Raw genomic sequence first — 23,995 nt, 5'->3', positions numbered from 1 at the left:
ATATTTTTCCATTTCTTTTTTTCTTTTACATTTATTTTTTCCCCATTTTCCTTCAATGCACAGTGATCTTTGATTGTCCATTGATATTGGGCTTCAGAAGCCACCTGGAAGTTATTGTATGTATATAGGGTATAATAGAGGATTTCACCACCATTCAATTAGATGATAAATTAACTTCTCAATGGGTATAAGCCCAATCAGTATGTGGAATTATTTGTTCTAGAATTGATCAGTTTCTTCAAAGAAGAGTCATCTAATATTCTACATGAGTAGCTGGTACCTGCATGCTAGCATTCTGAAAACAAGCGGGTCAGTTATGTGACTTTTCACTTAGTTCCTCTATTTCCTGTCTTGTGGTTCGTTCTGTTCTATATTCTAGCAGTAGTTATGAGCCACGAATCTTCCTATTACAGTCCCCCCCCACCCCCAGAAAACACACCTCTAGACAACAAGGGAGAAAAAGGAGTTATTTCCACTTTTCAAATATTACAAATAATGCTGCTGTCAACATTCATGCACAAAATTGTACAAATGTACAAAGTTAAGAAAAGATTTTTTGTACAAATGTACAAAAAAATCACCTAAATAAAAAATATAGAAGTTTTAGTGTCCAACATTCTTTCAATATGTTTGACAAACAGAAAACCTGCTGGATAAATGGCTCAAATCTTAATAGGTAATAATGATGTGGCAGCATCAGAGTAAATATAAAGTCAAATATTTACCCAACATAAAACAGCTACATACTCTTTAAATAATACAAAATAAATGATCAATGGCCAACCCAAACCCCATTACTTTCAAAAAGAGTTTTGAAACTTGCATTTCCAGTTGATTGTCCACTAATTTAAAAGGTTGGTTTTATGCTGACCATTGATTTTTTTAATGAAATGGCCAATAGTGAAGTCAATGCATTATACCACACATTCCAGAAAGCAACCTTCCCTGACTTTATTCAGACCAAACTAATTGCTAAATTAGATGACCATTCAACGTTATTGAGTGCATTTCAAATACTTTCTTCTGAACCAAAAACTAAACAGGCTTTGGTCATTACTTCATTGCTAATACAAAATCAAGAAGTGACTGTCTTTCTGGAATATTAATAAAGTAGGCCTGGGGACATGATATTAGTGTGTAGTGGAGATAAGGAGGAAGGAGTCAGGGTGCTGTAGTGATTTCCTAAGCAAGGAAATGAGTTGGTAGAAGTGGAAGAAGTTCAGAGTCAGCTGACACCTCATGGTCAAATAGTTTGCAATTAGGAATTGACCAACTGGCTCTTTGTCAGAGCTATAAGCTATTAACAACAGGAAACATTTTCCTAAATGCATTTCATAGTAGGTGATTTAATGAAAAAAGCTTGGACAGTTTTCATAATTCATAAATTTTGAGATACTAATATCTTTTTAAAATTCTGTGTCATTTTTTTTGTATTTATAAACACTAACCTTATAACCATCCATTGAGATTTCAATTAGAATCTCATCTTAACTTATCATAGCTATTAAGTCACTATTTATCATATTGGTATCCTAGGAACAGAATGAGATAAAAGAAAAGAGGCAATTTAACATAGTTTTTCCTACATAAAATAAGAAAGTCTCTCATCTCGTCGTGAACCCATAGGTTGCAATTACTGAAATACACATTATAAAATATCTATGTATTTTGTGGTTTTATGCAAATGGTTATGATGATTGCTCTTTCTCACATTTAAAAATCAAATTTATTTTATACATGAAGATATTTTTCTAAAGAAGTTTTGTCTCTCTATAAAAATGAATATTTAATAGAAACTGGTAATATCTTATATGTATTGGAATTGTCTGAAGAAATAAAATGTTATTTAAATCTACTACTTTTAACAACATTGTAACATTTACTGATCTTAAAATCAAAGAATTATAGAAAATTGCTGTGATATTACTTTTTATATTTCATACTGAACGTAGGTTAAGTAATTTCTAAGCAGTGGGTCATTACTGCCCACAACTAACAGCGCTCAGCAGTTAGGATTTTAACCGCTGACATCATTTTCTTTGAAAAATGATAGATGTTATTTAATGCTTAAAGATAAATTGCTGCATAACTGACTTTTTTGCTGATAGCTTTGCCCTAAACAAACTTAGCCAATATGACCGAGAAGTTTCAAAGTAAGTTTGTTAGGAGAGACAATCTGAATTAAAATGTTCATACATTTCCTCTGTCAGATGTACTAAGAGGAATCAAGTGCTGTTTCCTATCTATTATTGAAGGGCAATTCAGGCTGATGCAAACATCTAAGAAAGCTCATGTTAACCTTTTAAAATTCCGTCCTTTACACAATTCCTCACTGGAAGGCTAATAGCTACCCTATATTTATCACAGGTCGTTTTCAAAGGTACAAGCAATGTCCACCTTAAGCACAGCTTTTGGAATGTAGGAAACTGCAGGAATGTATCTCTGAGGGTTTGTATGGTGGCTTATCTAGAGAAAGATGCCAAAATCACAGATGGAGGGGAGCCGGGAATGACTTCCCTCTTTTTTCCAGGGTCCCTGTTCCCAGTTCAGAAGGACTTGCAGAGACAGTGAGGGGACTTCGAAGTGCCTGAAATATTCCCTGAGGACCAAACTATAATCCATAGTTATCCATTTATATTGAATTTTCTTGGCATTTTTGTTCTTGGCAGGGCTTAAAGATAGGACTTGTCCTAAATAATTAAATAAAATTAAAGCTGTTTTTGCTTTCTCTAGGAAGACTTGAAAAAAATTTTTTTCATAAATTTATTTATCTTTATTTTGGGTTGCGTTGGGTCTTCACTGCTGCGCGTGGGCTTTCTCTAGTTGCGGCGAGCGGGGGCTACTCTTCTTTGTGGTGCGAGGGCTTCTCATTGCGGTGGCTTCTCTTGTTGCAGAGCACAGGCTCTAGGAGCATGGGCTTCAGTAGTTGTGGCTCGCGGGCTCTAGAGCGCAGGCTCAATAGTTGTGCTGCACGGACTTAGTTGCTCCGTGGCATTTGGGATCTTCCTGGACCAGGGCTTCAACCTGTGTCCCCTGCATTGGCAGGCAGATTCTTAACAACTGCACCACCAGAGAAGTCCTGAAAAATCTTATAAACTATTTTCTAATTAAAGATATTTATTTTGTCTAGTAGGTCTGTGTCTTTATTCCCGTCTTGCCCCTAGGTTCTTCATGACCACTTTTTTTTTTTTTTTTTTTTTTTTTTGGCCATCCTTGGTGTACTCTCAGGTGACAGGAGCTCAGGCTAACATTTCTACTTAGGTTTGATTACTTTGGTTCCTAGAGCTCCATAATATTCCCTAACACTGATGTGTGGTCACTGCCATCTCTCACCTACACCCTCAATATGTGGGGAAAATTAAAATACATAATTTGCTTCACATATAAATTCCTATAATTTTCCTAGAGAAAAATTTAGCAATATTTATCAAAATACTTAAAATTATTAATGAACAGATTCTTGGTTACAACATTTAGAAATTTATCACAAGAGAAAAAAGTTGCAAAAAGATTTATATATAGGGGATATACCTATTAGTAGTTTTTATTATCGTGAAAATTGGTAATAACCTAAATACCCAACTCAAGGTGCTTGGATTAAATAAAATTATAGTCCTACCATATGATAGAATAATATTCAGGCACTAGCAACCATATTGCAGAATATTTAATTCTGTGAAAAAAAATTTATGTGTTGTTAGGTGAGTAGTTTGGGACACAAAACCAAATGTACTCTTTGTTTTATTTAAAAAAGTCAAATGTATGCATAAGTACAAAATAGTCTAGAAGGCTTATTTCCTGAGGCTTGTTGTTTTGTAAGTGGTATAACATTTATTTTCTACTCTTTCTATTGGTAAAATTTTCTAAAATAATAAAATTTCGTTTATTATAATAGACACATAATTCTTCAGTAAGAAAAAGTTAATGTTACTAAATATCTTGTCTGTCCAAGATCAACTCTCTAAGTATCTGCAAGGTACCACATACATTAGATAAATGATTTCTCCATTCATAGATTTTTACAGTACACATTTTTCATAAAATTCTGCTGTTTCATATTCTCCTCTAATTGTTTCGGTACAAACTCTAACAAGAAAGTAGCAATCTCATACAGTCTCACGACTTGAATAGTATCCGTATACTGATGTTCCCAAATGTGCATTGCTAGTTCTAGGGCCACCAATGAATTCTGAGCATGCCTCTGGGATGTCTAACAGGCATCTCAAATTTAAGAGAACCATTCATTTATTAATTTCTGGTCAACTCCAACAACCAAACCCCAGATGCACTCCACTTCCAGAATTACTTTTTTCACTTCATGGCATTATCATCCCCCCTGGTTATCTTCCTTATACTCTCTTTCTCTTGTCCCAATCTCCAATCCATCAACAATTCCTGATAACTTCACTTGCCATATTGATCCACATCCATCTGTTTCTCATATTATCCACTCTTCTTATTCTAGTCCCAATCAATTTCTACTCTTGCTCTTCAGGTCCATTTTCCATAGTAAAGCCAAAATTATCTTTATAAAACATAAATTAAATTCATCATACTCTGCCTAAAGCCTTTAAATGGTTTCCTTTCCCACTTAGGAGAAAACTGAAGTGCCCTACCAGAGCCTACCAGTTTCCCCTTAATTCATTTTATGTTTTCTTCTCTTCTGTATTCATTCTGTTCCAGACACATGGCTTTCTCTCTGTTCTCTGGATACAATTAACCTACTCCTGCCATAAGTCCTTGAATGTATTATTTCCTCTGCCTCAAACATAGTTCTCCCCAATTTTCCTATGATTCCTTCTCCCTTTCCTATGATTCTTTGTCAATCAGTATAAACCCAGCAGCCCCCCAACTTGGAATGGCCTCCACTAGCTATCTCTTCTTGAGTGCCTTTCCCTACCTCATCTGTTCTGTTTTCTTGATTTGTTCACATTTGCCAGCTACAGGCATTGTATTTTCCTTTTCCTTAGAATATAAATCCCATGACAGCAGGGTTCTGTCTGCTTTGTTCACCCATGTAACCTCAGTGCCTTGTGCAGAACCAGGCCCATAGTGGGAATTCAATAAGTATTAGTGGAATATTTTGAATAAATTAATGATTAAGACATTTACAAAGTGGCATTTTCAAAGTAAAATCCCTACCCACTTGTTTAATGACTCTAACTGCAGAGGTTACAGGGTAGAAAATGAGGTGTGCTCAGTGGCAGGCCTAGAAGAAAGATGTTTGGGGACTAACATATGGAGACAGTTTTTGCTAATAAATATGGCTGGCTTATTTCCATATACTTAGATATGGAAAAAAAGGACAAGAGGAACTTTTGCTTACCCCTATGATGAGAGATGGCATTTTTATAGTATACTGTATTCTCGACAAATGCATTTAATATCCATTACAATAAAAAACAAACTCCAAACACAAGTAAGTGATCACCTACACCTACAGATTAGATTCTGAAATATGTTCCTTCTTCTACTTCCTCCTTTGCTCCATACTTATTCTCAAATTAATAAATTCTCACTTACAGAATAAGATTTTCTGAACCCTTCCAGACCTGACCCTGTGGTGGGTCTTTTTAACTGCCCCCTGGATATTACAGCAGAGCAGCCATTCCCGCTAGGACACACATATATGACCAGCAGTCAGAAGTCTGGCAAAGTCAAAAATTTCTCTTCATCTCCAGTACAGCTGTCTTAGGAAAGAACATGCTCTAAGACATTAAAGGTGAATATTGTACAAAATATGACTTTCTGCTATCTTCTGTAAAAATCTAAATTTCAATCATACCATCCTAGTAGACTTTAAAAAGACAGACCTCAAAGGTAGCATTTTATTTCATATTCTCTTGTAACTCTGGAAGGAAACTTAAGCATGAATAATTGGAGATCCGCACACTAATATAAAGATGAAAGAATGGGACTCAATTTAACATGGGTGCTAAAAAAAAGTGGAATTATTTCCCTCTGCCACCTTGAAAAGGATATTGGCTTTGAAATATATGAAGCAAGAAGGGGCAAATGTCATGCCAAATGGGCAACATATCAGTGAACCTTCCCATGAAGAATTTTTAATAAACCCTACATTTTGAGTATCTACTTAGTTCTTTGTGAATATGGTTTTTTTACATGGACTCTTTTGTATATAGCAGCTCCATCCTTATTGCCCACAACAGGGTTTTCCATCTGTTTTTATAATATATATATGTATGTGTGTGTGTGTGTATACATATACCATTAAAACAGTTTGAACACACACCCACTCGACACATATTTATGTATTTCTAAACCATATGCATGTGTTATTGCACTGTTATGTATTTTATGTACCTTCCTACAACAACAAAAAAAAATTAAAAGAATGTGACAGAATAAATATACATTGAAGTTCTATATTTCCTTTCTGCCCTCCAGTGGCTCAGCTTGTGAACTCCCTGGGGAATGCTCACCCTATGTTGGAGACCACTAAGCTTTGCTGTCTCTCAGCGAAAGGAACCACTTTTTATTAAAGCTCTTTGGATTTTATGATCCATTGTGCACTAGAGGTTTTTGTTTTTGTTTTTTTGCGGTACGTGGGCCTCTCACTGTCGTGGCCTCTCCCGTTGCAGAGCACAGGCTCCGGACGCACAGGCTCAGCGGCCATGGCTCACGGGCCCAGCCGCTCCGCGGCATGTGGGATCTTCCCAGACCGGGGCACGAACCCGTGTCCCCTGCATTGGCAGGCGGACTCTCAACCACTGCGCCACCAGGGAAGCCCGTGCACTAGAGTCTTTGAATAATACAGATCTACATACCATATTATAGCCCATGGTGCTGTGAGGTGTCACCTAGATGAAGGCACTTGTTCCTCCAGCTGTGCATAATATTGTTGGCTCTGACTCAGAGCTGAGTTAACACACCCTACCTCCACCCCACTAGCCCTCATCCAATCACTGGTCAATGTGGGACAATGAAGACCCACCTCCTTGTTTCAACTCAGTATAACCTGAAAGACGTCTCCCAGCTCCTGAGGTCCTACTGGGTTCAGGCGAGGCTTCTGTTAAAGCTACAACACAATTCAGTTGCTCCCTCTGTGCTGTGCCCCTCCCTCCAGCCCCTTACTGACTGCAGGGCACTCTGCCGTGAACCTCCTGCACACACATCTCCGTTTCACAGTCTCTTTCCCGGGGAACTCCAATAAAAACATATATGCATCGGCATATACTTAGGAATCTAGTTTGTTTATGTGTCAAGTTCCTAATAGATTGTTTATTGGCCCACTGGAAATTTAAGAATTAAAAAATATTCTAGGGGCTTCCCTGGTGGCGCAGTGGTTGAGAGTCTGCCTGCCAATGCAGGGGAGACGGGTTCATACCCTGGTCCGGGAAGATCCCACATGCCGCGGAGCGGCTGGGCCCGTGAGCCATGGCCGCTGAGCCTGCGCATCGGGAGCCTGTGCTCCGCAACGGGGGAGGCCACAACAGTGAGAGGCCCGCGTACCGCAAAAAAAAAAAAAAAAAAAATCCTAAATTTTCCTGAATTCTCATTAGGGTCTCACTGAGTCAAGATTAACTTCACCTGGAGGTCTTCCTTGTTTTTTCTCATCATGGGGAAGCAAGGTTCCAAAAATGTGGCAGGAAGAGTGACTTCCGTCCTTCTGAGTGCCTGAGTGACAGTCACTGATGAGCTTAGTATCCTTGCCTCTGAGGACAACGGGCTTTCTCCCTGATGACCTCAGCCATTCTGACCCGGGCTCTGGCCCAGCTTCTGCTGCTCACTCTGATGTCTCCTACACTGTCACTTTAGCTCCTGCCCTTTTCCCAAGCAATTCAGTTCCAAGAAATGTCTCAGCACTTGGCCCACTAACAGCATAAGGCACCTATTTACATTACCTTGGAGGTGTCTTTTTGAGGGAATTGGTTTAACTCACTAGTAATTATGGCACCACTTTTCTCTTATACTTTTCCTGATGGAACTTATTTTTGATTCTGCTCTCCAGGGTGAGAGCTCTGTTTTCCCAATGTACCAGCCGTAGAAAGAGCAAAGTAGCCATTATTGCCTCCTGGAAAGGAGAAATCTATGGTATTGGACACAAGCCGCCATATCTTGCTTTGCTCAATCTGCAGAGACTCCCATAAAGATGGAATCCTAAGAACTGGCCCCATATAAACTTAAGTTTTGCAGAACAATTATGAGAAGCATACCAACGACTCTGGAATAATATCAATAAAAACTCAGTACTATGTTTAGGTATAGATTCTAACATAGAACACTAGAAGTCAGTATCAACTATCCACACAAAGTGTTGCTTAGAAAAAATTAAAATATATGCACATATAAATTGTTATAAAAAGACTAATAACTTAAAAAATATCCCATCTTAGCCCAAACCCCAACAGATGCAGAATGGAAAGTGGTTTTTACAACATGTAATATAATATTTGGCTTTCATTAATCAAATAGTTTGATGAAATATTCCTTTGACAGATACCTTCATGCTTTACTTGCCATGTAGTAAAAACAGCAGTATATACTCACTTAATTAAATAATATTACTAAAGATAAAACAAGTATTTCATAAACAACCATTAGGTAACATGTAAAAGGTGATATAGGAAATAAATACAAGAAATGCATGTGATTCATTTATGACTTAACTTTTGTTGAAAATGCAACAAAAACCTTCACAGCAAGGCTCAGAAAATTGCCTGGAAGGTGACTTTGGCATCTTCCATGCTCTTCTATGTGTTTTCTTTGAATGGTGACAGGAGTTCCCATGTCTAAAGCTTATTCGTTAGGGATGAAGCTCATCCTGAGATTCTCATTATTTATTGAAACCCTGAAGCCATGGTTCCTTTTACAGGTAGATATTGTCCATCCATTAAAATACTGCTGCACATTGACTGTATATGAAAATCACTCAACCAAATATTTCCAAAACTCTAGATACAAATAATTTATTCTAGTACTCAGTTTCAGGTAGGATTATCAGATAGGATTAACAGGTTGATGACATACAATGGAAAGTCATCATTTACTAGTTATTACTAAGTATACCAATAAATAGAGCATTGGCACTTACCTGAATAACATGCTTCAGTTTATCAATAATCTGATTTATCACAGGATCGGTTCCTTTGACTTTGACTTCGGGATTTCCAGATTGGGCTTTGATTCCATTTCCCACTACACGCTGAGTATAGCTAACAAAGTGAAAAAGTGAAAGATACATGACTTAATAACCTGGTCACAGTATTATCTGCCACACTTTTTGAACAGATTCGAGTTCAGAATTTTACTCCTTCAAGAGTATAAAATAATTTATTTTTTCTTGGACCAGAATCTGGCACAGCTGCAATGTTTTTTTTCCTGGTAAAACACTTAACATGCAAATACAGACTATTCTATTGGTATCCTCTCAAAAGACCCAACTAAAAATTGTGTTTTAATACTACTTACCAATATACTAAAAGAAGTTAATATACATCTCACTTTGTTACCAATCTTTGCTGAATTACACACATCTGAATCCATATTATCTGGGTCAATTCACTTCATTTTACACAGTATTTAGATGAATCACAGTAATATTGTTTTACATATTGGACTACAAAAAAATATATATACACATATATGCATATACACACATATATATGTCACATAATGCCAACTTAGTACTCAAACAAATATTTAGATTCATCAGTCACAAAGATATATTAAGCACCCCCTCCTATATTCCAGTCCTATACTACATGACTGGGGTTATAAGGAGTTATAAGACTCAATTCTTCTCCTTACAGTGCTCATTATATACCTGGGAACATAACGTATCAATTAACTTGTTCATTCATGCATTCATTCATTACATTATATTTAAAAGTTCTTACTAGATTCCAGCAATATAACTATCTTTCTTTTCCTGACAGTGTGGTGTAGCATAATGACAAGTGAACAGTTAAAGCACAGCACTAGGAATGAAGGAGACATTCAGTACGCGGTAGGGACAGCAAGAAGGAAGAGTACATGCTAAGCGAGAGGGAGGGATAACACAAGTAGTCAACATTGAACATATGGAGAAGTTTATTTGGACCAAGGCACTTGGGGAAAAACTAAAGGAGGAGTTATAGCTTGAGGCGGCCCTTGAAATATTAAGGTAAGGATAGGTCTTGGATGATGTAGTCAATGTGCACTCCAGGGCAAAAGATGACATCCCAGCCGGGGAAATCGCAAAGGCACGTGAGTAACACACACAGGGAAGCATAACTAGGCTTTTATTTACAAAGGGAGAGAACAAATGGGGGAAAGTAAGAGATGGGGGACATGCCCTGGAGGTTCCATCTCCTCTATGTTTAAGACTTTCCTCTGAGTAAAATGTTGCTTACATTAAAGTATCATGATAAAGTGGCCTCACATACTTTTCAGGAAGCATTTTCACATAATTTGTAATGTAATATCCCTTCTCTGTATTTGAGCAGAGTATCACAATTATGCACATGAACCTTCTGAATTTTCTACAGCAGGGGAAACTCTCTGAAGAGATAAAAAGAGGTTCCACTGTTGAGAATATGGCCAAACAAAAGGAGTTTCAAGGAATATCCAGTTATTCCTAATATTATGCATACCCAATGATCAATTTTCAAAAGTAGATCAAACAATTGCTAATTATGTCCTTCCAATGATAGCAAATGATGGAACTCTTTGATATAGATAATACCAATTGGATGTGATAAGAATAATGATATTAATAAATATTTTTATTTTTAAAACAACCTTGAACTCATTTCTTTATGCAGAAATAGAGGGTTTTAGAGTTAGGTATTCCAGTGTAAGTTAGTAACTTAGCAATATATACCAATAGTAGAAGGAAAACAATTATGCATATACTATTAATGTGTACTGATATTCTTTAGTTAAGAAGAATCAAGTAAATTATAAATATTAGGCTTCTCTTAACTTCTCTGTAGCACGGTTATATTTTTCTTCCAAATATTTCAAGTAGATTACACGTGGCTCCTTTATTAGTATGATAATTATTAATAATAATGATGAATAGTGTGAATAAATAAATGGATAAATGATGACTATGATTCAGGCATTGTTTTAATTACTTTCTTTGGAATTTGTCAGTTCATCTCAGTGACAATCATTTGTTGTAGCCATGAGAACATGCCTCATAGACTTCAAAATATTGGAAATGTCATTGACCAGGGCACCTGCTGCTTTGCTCTGAAATCTATTTCTTTGTCCCCTCCAACCAATGACTGAGTGCAGCAGAGATACTAAAACAGACCCATCACTGGAAGACATAGCTTTCCCCTAATGGCCAATTTTGGCTCAGGATTCCCTGCAGCCCCTGCTAAACCTGCCTTAGATGGCACCTCATGCCAGAATGCTTCCACTCCACCTTGCTTTCCTCTCTCCTTCACTCTGGGTCACGTTTGCTTCATGGCCAACAGCTCTTCCAGCCTTACACAGATTCCTCCCCATTTTCACTCATAGGCATTTCACTTAATAAAACTCCTCTTGTGTTTAGTCCTTCTTTGGCATTTGCTTCTTGGAGGACCCAGAACAGTACACCATATAATATTTATACGATAATTATTCCCTATCTGTAGATTGGGGATCTAAGATTTGAATAGGTTAAGTAACTTTCCCAAGGCAACGCTTTGGTTAAATATACAGCAAGGATATGAACACAGGGAATGTGAGCTCTAGATACAATCATTCAATAATTATGAATGAAAACTCCTGAAACCAACTAACATAAAGATATCATTAGCTTGGTGCAAAGTGTTTGGTTTTTTAATTGTTTGTTTTGACTTGATTTGTTTTTTACTGTAACTACAGCATTTCAAAGTCTTCACTGCTTCTAATTAAAAGGGATATACAATTTTCTTCAAAAACTTCTTCAACGAACAGTTGTATATTACTAGATAAAGAGTGAAATAACAGTTGTTGGCAGCGTGAGACTAAACTAATAGACTACAAGTTTGTCTTAAGATTTTCCTTTGTTTCACCTGAAATACAGACATAATGCCAACAATGGAAACTGAGACTCCTCTCTTAACTTTAAATAAACACTTACTTGGTTCACATCTTGATTTATTTATAGACCATGAAACTTTCTTTTAACATTCAAGAATACTGTTCCACATTAATCCAAAGAATTACTTATTTTTTGTTCTTAATTATTACAGTTAATAACTAGTTAAATTTATCAGAATTACAATTGATCAATAATCTCCTTCCCAGCTAGTATATTATCGAATAGTTCAGGATCATTATTTTTTTTTTTTTTTGCGGTACGCAGGCCTCTCACCGCTGTGGCCTCTCTCGTTTCGGAGCACAGGCTCCGGACGCACAGGCTCAGCGGCCATGGCTCACGGGCCCAGCCGCTCTGCAGCATGTGGGATCTTCCCGGACCGGGGCACGAACCCGTGTCTCCTGCATCGGCAGGCGGACTCTCAACCGCTGTGCCACCAGGGAAGCCCAGGATCACTATTCTTATGTATCATTTAAGTAAGGAAAAAATATTTCAAAGCAGGGCATTTAAGATACTTTAAGTGAAACATACTTTAATAAAATTATTCTTTTCTGTTTTTGTAAGGTTAAGAAGAACCACAGTGCAATAGTGATACACACACACCAGAATGATTTAAATGAAAAAAGATGATACCAAGTATTGGCACGGATGTAGGGCAGTTAGAACCCTCTCTCCTTGTGGATGGGAGTTGAAACTGATATTAACCACTACTTGACATGTATCCGGGTATATACTAAACAATGTTTATGAAAAGAAAGGTATAGAATTTTTGGAGAAGTACTATGCAAAATAGCCCCCAACTGGACAAAACCCAAATATCCTTAAACATTAGCGTGGGCAAATAAATGGTAGAATATTTACATAATGTCATACTATATAGCAATAAGAATGAATGAATTACAACTATATTCTAAATCTTATAAGCGAAATATTCAATGAAAGAAGCAACATATGGAACATATGCTATGATTCCATTCATTAAAAGTTAAAAACTAATCAATGATGTTCCAAATCACCATAAGTACTACTCTAGGAGATAGTGTGCAGAAGCTTGAAGGGGGTTTTCTGGGGTTCTAGTAATATGTTTCTTGATTTGGATCCTGGTTCCACAAGAGTGCTCATTTTATATTTAAAAAAAAAAGAATTGAACTGCAGAGTTAAAATTTGGATACCTCACTGTACACGTGTATTTTCAACCTAAACAAAACATTTATGTTGAAAACTTCTTGTGCTCTTTTTCTTAATATGCATACAACAGACAAATTTGCATTGAACAATGTATAAATAAAAGATCAACATAGGTATTTTTAACACGGGCTAAATGGTTTTGTCATCATAAAATTAGTAATTTAGGCTCTTAGTTTGACACAAAAACTCCCTGCAGACTTTAATTTGCATGCAAAAAATACAGTTACTAAATCAAATAAAAGTTTTTCCAACAGACTTCTTATATGAGTTTTTCTCATTATGAAATTTTAATAAATCATTAATCACTCTTTTTCCTCCTAAAGGTACAAGTAATGGATAAAACATTTCAAGGAACCCTACAGAAGTTTCTTGACTTGAAAAACTGCTCACATTTCAATGAGAAGGAGGGAACAAAACACACACAAAAGAGAGGCCAATTTTTTGTTAGAGAAGTAATAGACCCACCATCTGTGCCTGTTTCTTTTAAGCAGGTCTGGGAATGGATGACAGCAGTTTCATAGGAATACTCGTTCCACAAGTATGACTTGTTTCTCATTAACATGGCAAAAAGGCAAGTATGGATGTATTTACCTTCTATAAAAATGTTTTAAAATGATGATTAACAAGATTCCAGTTCTCCTTGTGTTCAACAGATGAAATATTAAAAAGAAGTGCTAATACATCTACACACGATATGTCATTAGGAAGTCATTTCTCCTGACATTACCAACATTTCTTATTTGAAACACACCATGCCCTCTTGGCTGATATTAATTTCATTTTCTTGGGAATGCAATAGAATGTGTTTAGATTCACATCAAAATTATGGTATTTTGATGTGTACATATACCATTTCAGGTGGAAAAAATATATAAAATCTGACCCTGACATTCATTATGAATCAGTAAAGTGATCTGTCTTAGAAGTTTTTGATAGCTTCACTGGGACAAGATATAAGAATATGATCATTGATCAGAGATGAGGAAAACACCTTATCAGGGGCTTTCTCTTTCTACCATTATTGCAATCTCTGTTAGAGATTCGAGATTGAGAATGGGGACCATGTTGGTGGTGGTGGTAATAGTAGCAGCAGAAGTAGATGTTTTGTTTATATCCTTTTTTCTGACTTGGTTAGGTGATTGTATATTAAAATTCCTTCCATTTCCAGAGTTTTGAGTCTCCTAGTTTTAGGAGGTGTCTTTGACTCTGGTAAATGCATTGCTGTCTCTGGTTTAAAGAGCTGGGAAGCACAGGGTAGGTATTCATCAGTGAACCCCTTCCACCAGAACAAATTTTTCTCTCAAATCATCTCTGGGCCCCCCTTCTTGGTTTTGGTACCAAATGTGAAGTAAGTACTAGTGATCTGTTTTTGTAACTTTTTCTCAAATACCTGGGTGACACTGGATGCCACTGCTGAATGCTGTTTTGTGCACATGCAGCTTCTATACAGCCCTTCTCCCTGACAGTGAAGGTCTTAATCTTCGAACTCTCAGAACAGATAGGAGTCATATGATTGATTTCATGTGCCAGGTTTAAGAGAATAACCTTTCATGATAGGTAAGAGGCCTACAGGGGATTTAGAGAATGCAGATATCTGTAGAATCAATTCAAAAAGATTCAACCTTCTGTGATTCCACTATCTCACTTCAACTGTTGAGCCACAAACTATTTTTAAGTTAATTTCTACCATTTATTTGACTTTATAATTATAGATAATAATGTCTAAGTTTGAAATATATGTTTCTGACCTTAAATAATGAAGTCAAGATAAATAGAATTGATAGAGACCTTATTATGGCCTTTATTATTATTTGTAGATAACTAAGTAGCTACTGAGGATATCATAGTTTGTGATATAACATTATTCTAATAAGGTAATGTGATGCTTTGTATAGCAATCAACAAGGAATTTTTAGCAGATCACTACATATAATGTTATATAAATTTCATTTCACCAACCTTTTGTTAGAGACATTACAAAATCCTAAAAGTCCCTAGAATCTTACAGTTTTTGTATTGTTTTGCAAATGTAATTGGCACCAACATTAGTTAAACTTCAGACATGAAAATAACAACTGCATCAAAATATACTTTAAAATTAGTTGCGAGATACAATAATTCTCAGATTATCAACCTACCATGCAAATGAACCACCCAGGTATTTCCTACCAATACATAACACAATAAAATCAGAGAGAAAGAAACTCTGAATTTCAGAGCATACTAGTTTCCTAGGGCCACAATAACAAACTACCACAAAGTAGCTGTTTCCACAATCCTACACAGCAAACAGATGAGCAATTTACAAATAAACACCAACGAGAGGGGGAAGGGCACTCATAATGGTAAGATATATTTTAACTGATGGACTGTTAATTAAATATTTTTTAATATATTTATTAATCCTACCTTTAATGGAATCATTTTCTTTTTTCTTCCTTTACTTTTGGAAATTTGTAGCTTGTTTTTTTTTTTTTTTATAAAGGACACTCTTTGACAAATACAGTTTTCAAAGTTTAAATCCATCATCAATACTCTATTAATTGGACAGTTTTGATATGTGGTTGGTCCATGTATTTTTGGATTGGGGGTGGGAATCTGTCAAGGAAGCCAACAAGCTCAGTATTATGTAGCTTCTATTGTAAATACTTCTGTCTGCTCTTATTTTAGGCATGGCCAAATAAATTGGTTAGAATATTAATGAAAGTCAGACATAATAACATAAGAAGAACTACATGGAAAAAATGCTTATATATAACATAGACATAATATATAATATAATAATATAGTATATAATATATAATGCATATACATGTAAACATTTACATATACATAAAATAAACATTTATATGCACAATAATATATAGGCATATATTTATATGTACTTATACACACATACACACACATACCCTACTGTTCCCGTATTCACTTTCTTTACATTCATTTTCAATAGCAAAAAAGTGGACTTCCTGGGCCCATAACAGAGATTTGAAATTTTAAAAGATTTGTAAATAATTTTTCTTAAGGAAAGTAAGCCTGCAGTAATTAATTAGTATATAGAAAACAATTAGAAGTTGAGCATAACACATCCGTTTGAATACCCAGTTTCAACCCTGTCTCCAATCCCAACTTAAAGTTCTGTCCATTTTGTGGTCTGTTGAATCTCAAAAAATACAAATTGATAGGTTTCACATCACAGTTGTTATGGAGAGGAAGCTGCAGGAGGTGGGGAAATAACTCAGCTTTCTGTCCATACCTCATCTTAACTACACCACAGCCAAATTCCTACTATCAGACAGTCCTGAAAAAACAATCCACTTGTGTAATGGACTCTAATTTGTGTTCACTTGCATATAGGAGAAAATTGCTTCTCCAGCTATTTCTTGGCAAACCCAGTTATGCGGTGCAAAAAAACAGCTGGACCTAGTTCCACTGACAGAACTCTATGTGCCTAGGGACTTTCAGATTCCTACAGTTGTGATTCCTCTCTGGACACACTTGGCTGACTCAGCATGTGAAAAAGATGGATGCACAGAAGGCAGGAGGTTTCTGATGGCTGGCAGAGTCCAAACAGAATGGGTGTTTCTGGTCCAGATGACCTGGAGATTCTGTACCTCGAGGCAAACTTGACCAACCTCTCCCTCACTCTCTGCGCTTTCCCTGTACTTCCCCTCTTTCAGTCATTTAAATGATTTCTGCAAGGTCCTTCAGTTTACACTCTTTTCCTCCTGCCTAGAAACTTCTATCTCTTTCCCCCAAGTCACTACACCAAGCTTTAAAAGGGGTTTTGCTAATGGGATTAAATCTGAGATTCTGAGATAGAGAGATTACCCTGGATTATCAATGTGGGCCCCAAATGCCCATATGGCATGTATCCCTTTAAGTGGAAGACAGAGGGAGTTTTTTGGTTTTGGATTTTTTTTAATTAATTAATTTTATTTTTGGTTGCGTTGGGTCTTTGTTGCTGCGTGTGGGCTTTCTCTAGTTGTGGTAAGCGGGGTCTACTCTTCCTTGCGGTGCACGGGCTTCTCATTTCGGTGGCTTCTCTTGTTGCAGCGTACTGGCTCTAGGCACGCGGGATTCAGTAGTTATGGCATGCAGGCTCAGTAGTTGTGGCTCATGGGCTCTAGACCGCAGGCTCAGTAGTTGTAGTGCACGGGCTTAGTTGCTCCGCTGCATGTGGGATCTTCCCAGACTAGGGCTCAAACCCATGTCCCCTGCATTGGCAGGCAGGTTCTTAACCACTGCACCACCAGGGAAGCCCCTGGTTTTTGTTTTTTTACAGAAGTAAAAGGAGAAGGCAATAGGACCACTAGGCAGAGACTGAAGTGATGCGGCCACAAACCCAAGAATGCTAGAAGCTTGAAGGGGCAAGGAATGAATTCTCCCCTATAACCACGGCCTTGGTGCAACTTGATTTGGGCCCAGCAATACTGATTTCAGACTTCAGACCTCCAAAACTGTTAGCTATCACATTTCTGCAGTTGTAAGTCACTCACTGGTAATTTGCTACAGCAGTCACAGGAAACTAACACAGCTAACTGCCAACTAGGGTGTCTCTTCTAGGTTACTGGCTCTTGTAAATATTGCTTGCTAACACTTTTTTTTTCTGGTATACATGTATCATTACTGTAATTAAGTAATTAACTGCACAATAGTTAGTGCCTATAACTCCCTTCTAGACTGTAAACTCTTGAGGTCAATTAGTGTGTCTTTTTTTGTTTGTTTGTTTGTTTGTTTGCAGTACACAGGCCTCTCACCATTGTGACCTCTCCCGTTGAGGAGCACAGGTTCCAGATGCACAGGCTCAGTGGCCATGGCTCACAGGCCCAGCCGCTCCACAGCATGTGGGATCCTCCCGGACCGGGGCATGAACCCATGTCCCCTGCATTGGCAGGTGGACTCTCAACCACTGCACCACCCAGTGTGTCTGTCTTAATGATCCTCTAGTTCCAGGGCTTGACAAAATGTTTTGAATATGAGAGCTTAACACATATTTGCTATCTGAGTGCATATATGACTGATACAAAAGTAAACCAAAAAATAACTTTCAAGAGATAAGTTATCTTTTCCAGAATGAGTTCTTATGAAATTCCTCAATGTTCCTGAATTTGGTAACAAATCCCATGAATCTGTAATTTCATTTTAATGCTGATTTGGTCCAGTTTTAAATAGTTTCTGAATAGCACTTTTTAATGGAGTCTCGTCCAAGTTCTCATTAGAAATAAAAATAAATTAGTAAAACAGAACAAACAACAGAAACACTAAATCCTAAAACTGACACTCCATATGTAAACTAACTGTAAAAACAATTAAGTTAAACCTTCCTATCCATATGTTACTTCACAGGAGGGAAGAATTTCCTCTATATCAAATCAGGTAAGAGGCAGTTGGCTCCCCCTAGCCTGTCGCTGAGTCATTCCTGCAGGAGCCCTGAGAAGCAGCAGTTGTTCTTCTACAGCCCCAGTCCCGTTTTTCCGAGGGGTCTAATATAGACTCTTTGAGAGACTGAAGCTACAATAAAAGAACAAGATGCAGCAAGATCTTGCCAGGACCTGGAGAATATTTCCCTCAAGAAAAGCCTTAAAAAAAAAAAAAAAGAAAGAAAAGCCTTGTTGGGTGAAGCAACAGAGGAGCCTGGGTACCTGAAGTGACTTATAACCCAAGTGATTCGGGTCTTGATCACATAGTCTTCCCAGCATCTTCGTTCCCTCTGCTGCTGACGCCTCCCTGATCTCGCTCCCCATAGCAAGAATTCAGCCTCTTTTCCTATTTTCCCTTCCTTTTCCCACATTACAACTTTGTTATTTAGTACAAAAAGATTTTCATGAAGTTTAGGGAACAATGGAGACAGTATAAAGCAAATCAGGAAATTCCTGATAAACACGTGACCTACGCCATACCAAAGGGCTATTTAAAATTAATTTCAAAATAAAATACAGCCTTTCTTTAGAATCCCCACTCAGAAATCAGTAACATATATCATTTACAAATACTACTCATTCTTGCCCCCCACTCTACATGTGTGCTGAACATTGCAATGCGTCTTGTGCCTTGAACGAGACAGCATAGGACAGGTATGCACCTTAGCCTAGCTGAGCTACTCCAATAAATGCTTGCTGGCTACTGAGAGGATGTGCATGTCAACCTGCTCTCCTCCAGTTTAGAATTAAAAAGAAGCTCAGCCATCATCTCAAAGGTAAGTGAGATGGAAATGTGGCTATTTATTTTTTATTCAAAAACCTGATTTTAGATAAATATTACTACCTTCTAGGTAAAGAGAATGGGGAAAATATAACAGAAAACACACACACAACTAAAAATCATCCTGCAAAAACAAGAAAGGGAATATCATGTTGAAGACTTAGGGAAAGAATACCCCTAAAAATGATTTTACTGTTGAACAAGAAGAAATATTTAGAAAATTGTTTTAAACTACTTAAACTATGAAGAGTATGTAGAAAGACAGGTCATTTATGAAACAGGAGCTGAAAGTTATAATGACAAAATGGGCCTAAATGGCAAAATGGGAGATGGGTGAGATTAGGAGGTGTATATGAAAACTAAAATGCAATAGCAAAATTTCCATCCACAAGGGGACCCGTGGAGAACAAAACTGATGCACTGAAAAGCTCAAGCAGCAATTGAATCAGGGCCCAGGGGGAAAGAGAAAGGCATAAAATGATGACAGAAAAGATGGTAGATGGAATGCCAGAGATGGGAGTTCTGACTCAAGAATAATTTGTGAACCGAGAAAGAAACAAGAGTAACTTGATATGAAACAATAATCAAAGCAACAACTTAATATGAAGAAGAAAAGGACTAACCAGATTCTAGTGGTTGTGGTAGGAAAACAGTGAAGACTTACCCAAATGTAGACAGAAACTAGCCAAACCCCAAAACTGCAAAAATAAAGAAAATATCTGACTGATATATATATAGAAAAAAAAGTTAGTTAAAAATAAACTATATCAGGTTTACTTTAGACCTTTCTTCTGCTCTGTGAATATATTAGAAGACGTGGAGACTTTAATAAGAATATGACCAAAAACATCATATCTATCAAGTTCTGTATCAAGGTTGAATGCAAAGGGATGACATCTCTATATATCCCACTGATCTGTCCTTCCAAAAATAATTTGCTCAAGGACATATCAGTACATATTGGGGAAAAATTATCAAAATTAAACGTTCAAGAATTAGGAAGTTGTGAATCCAAAATCCTGACAGGAGACAACTGATCCAATTAAAGTTCATTTTACATGTTTTATAATTGTTTACCACAAAATTTTGATTAAAGTAAAATTTCAAAAGAAAATAAGTATTTAATAAATGCAATGATATTTCACATTCCTAGTTATAATACTAGATATTGAGGATTGTTAGGGGTAAAGGGAAGGAAAAGCATTCTACATCCCCCATCTAACATTGAGTGAACTCAAGAGATAGCATTAAACATTCCTGTAGGCTCTACTGAAAGTGTCCAGATTCAGAACACTAGTGACCATTTCCAACGTGATCATTCTAGTCTAGACCATATCTTTTTCCTTATCTGATTATGGCAAAAGACTCCCTCCTGGACTCCCAGCTTCACCTTGATACCCTTCACCTTTTCTTTACACAAGAGCCAGAGAGATCTTATTAACAGTAATTCAGGGCTTCCGTGGTGGCGTGGTGGTTGAGAGTCCGCCTGCCGATGCAGGGGACACCGGTTCGTGCCCCGGTCCGGGAGGATCCCACATGCCGCGGAGCGGCTGGGCCCGTGAGCCATGGCCGCTGAGCCTCCGCATCCGGAGCCTGTGCTCCGCAACGGGAGAGACCGCAACAGTGAGAGGTCCACGTACCGCAAAAAAAAAAAAAAAAAAAAAAAAAAAAAATTGTGTACCATGATGAATATTTTTCTTTCAGGTCTCCACTGAAGATGAAAAATGGATTATATTTAAGACTGCAAAGAAAGTCTCACTATATTTTTAAAAGTAGAAATTATGTGGGTTATATTACCTACCCAAAAAACTCAATACGATTGTATAGAAAAATCTCAAACTGTTCCTCCCAAAGACTGAATCTCATCACAAAGATTGACCCTGAGTCCTATTTTAGTCTTAACTCACAACATGAATTTGGTTATTTATTAACTTTTCTTGAACTTCAAGTGCCTTAATGTCTAAAATATCAGTGATGTGGTCTAATTTGCAGGGTGCCTTGAGTACTAAGTGAAAGTATATGTGTATACTGCCAACAATAAGCATTTTAATAAATATTAGTACTATTATTTTGATCTAAAAAAGAATTAAAAACTATTCATTTTTAGAATGCTTCATTTTTCTCTAATCATAGATATAAAAGAGATACACAGAATCAAAGGGAAAAAATACTGAGAATAATACTTTTGAAATAAGAAGGTCAGTTATTTCTTATAAGAACATTTCCCACAGATAGAAGTTTACATAAACTGCTTCAAAATAATACAAAGTCCTGAGGAACTAGCTCATCTAGTGAGTTTTATTATGCCAATATCAATTGCCTGGTTTAGATAATGTGCTGCAATTATATAAAATGTCCTCTTTGGGGGAAACTGGGTAGTGGGTACGTGAGGGTCTCTGTATTTTGTTTGTAACTTCTTGTGAGTCTATAATTACTTCGAAATAAAAAGTTAAAAAAAATTCAAACTGAAATCCTAGAGAACGTGATTCAAGAAGAGAGAGAAAAGTTGCAAGACAAATTAGAGAGTGCCTTAGAAACAGTGAATTTAACCCTTCAAAATGAAAGAATTGGGAACAAACAGAACTCTTACCTGAGGAAAAACATTTTAAAAAATATGATTAAATGAAATACAAATTTATTACTGAAAAAAATCCGATGAAATTAAGCAGCAGCAACCCCTGCAGTTACCAATCCACTACATCTGAAGTTTTCCAAAATCTCAGTTCTTTTTGAAAATAAGGTAGCCCCTTTAACATACCTATTTAGTGGTAGTATAAAATATCAATTACCATTAAAAAGAACCTTATTGTATGCTAAGGGGAGCTACAAAAACAAAGGTTACTATTCTTGGAAAATGCAAACCAAGGGAAGATATGAAATTGTCAAGGCTAATTAGAATCAACTAGTAGCATAAAGATTCCTGACACAGAATGAATATTTCTACTTTATGCAGACAAAAGGGCATCCGATAAAGGACACATACCATACATTACTCAGGAGACCAAACCTTGGAGACACAAGTCTGACATTTTCTATTTCCTTTAAAACAACCCTGAAAATCTCTTGGAACCCACAGCAACACACTTGGAGATTTGAGATTACCCGATAATTTCAGAACTGATGTTTGACATAACACTGACGTGTTGAATATTTTCCTTTAGCCACAGGAGATCTCCAGCTCCAGAAATCATAAGTCAAAGGAGCATACACTCAATTCATTCTTTGTTATTGAGTGGTTTGTTTTTGCTAGATAATTTATGGAAAATTAGCACAAAATGACAGCTATGATACGGTGTAAGAATACCAAGCAGACGAAAAACTTGAATATTATTGCCAACACAAGATAAGAAGGGCGGTCAGCAAATAAAGGTCAAATGAAAGAATCAACCTAAGTTCCTACGTAATGTCAACTCTGAAATGCAGTTTCAGCAAAAGTCTGGACAAACAGAGTTTGGTTGCCTTTTTTTCTTGCTTAAGCTATACTTTGAAATTCTCCATGGCTGCAGATATAAACCATTATCAAAATCCTAACAAATGTTTATTACTTTTGACTCAATAACTTAAATTTTACCATGGTGAGTAAATCCACAGAAGAGTAGTCCAAATACCAGGAGAAAGAAATTCATCATGGCATTATTTTGGTGGGCAAAGTTAAAAATAATTGAAGTATACATCAGCAAATTATGGCACATTCATTCTGAGGAATCACATACAAACATTAATAATTATTTATAAAATTATCTATAAAAAGGTGACTTGGAGAAATTCTGGCTATACTATGTTAAGTGACAAAAGCAATATTAAAATCGTTTATATAATATTACCACAGCCATATGAAAATTATGCTTAGAATAATTAATAACACATTTTCAAGTATATGGTGAACATAACATTTATTGGACATCCAAGCCATTACTAAGAGTGAAAAAGTGGCTACTAATAAATAGTTTAGGACAAGACGTCTAAATTGGGAATGTCCTAGAGTCACAGGACAGGTCTCACCCTACCTATGTTGTGTTTTACTATGTTTCAGACAGGGCTTCAAGTAGTTTGCACATGTAATCTCATTTAATCCACATGAGAACACAGGGATGTGGATAACATTAGTATTCACATTTTATAGGTGAATACACTGAGGCACAGAGACATTTAATAACTTGCCCCAATTTGGCGAGTTTGAATTTAAGGCCAGCCTGGCTAAGGAGTCTGTGCTTTTAATCACTGTGCAAAATGCTTCCTAGAAACACAGGAAGGAAACACACCAAACAGTGGAGACTGAATTTGGAGAAATTGTAATGCTTTCTTAAATGATTCAAAATTTTCTAGACTGTCTATGCCAATTGCATATCATTTTCAAAAGAAAAACATTTGAAATGAATCTGTAATTTATTAACATAAAAGAAAATGCTGCACCTATTTGCCTACCTTTTGGTATAAAATAAACTATAAAATAATAGTGACTGTGGATTAACAAATCAATATCTTGAAACCATTTGTAATTTTATTTTCTTAATTATTTGCTGATTTTATAAGTACAATGATCATTTAGTTTCCTTTTTTGTCCCTCTTTACAAATGAGTGATTTCT

General features: G+C 36.5%; 1 protein-coding gene across 1 annotated transcript in view; it reads right to left on the bottom strand.

Annotated features, from left to right (window-relative positions):
• GPC5 (glypican 5) overlaps window positions 1-23,995 on the bottom strand; it is a gene marked incomplete at both ends in the record, with an annotated part of 1,323,734 nt that overhangs the window by 868,087 nt on the left and 431,652 nt on the right. The window contains one exon of the mRNA XM_082602216.1: window positions 9,056-9,176. Coding sequence (XP_082458342.1) covers window positions 9,056-9,176 — 121 coding nt within the window. The remainder of the gene's footprint in view (window positions 1-9,055; window positions 9,177-23,995) is intronic.

This window comes from Mesoplodon mirus (assembly GCF_964341445.2).
Source record: "Mesoplodon mirus genome assembly, chromosome: 17".
In the NCBI taxonomy this organism is placed as follows: domain Eukaryota; kingdom Metazoa; phylum Chordata; class Mammalia; order Artiodactyla; family Ziphiidae; genus Mesoplodon; species Mesoplodon mirus.
This window is presented reverse-complemented; position numbering and strand designations above follow the sequence as displayed.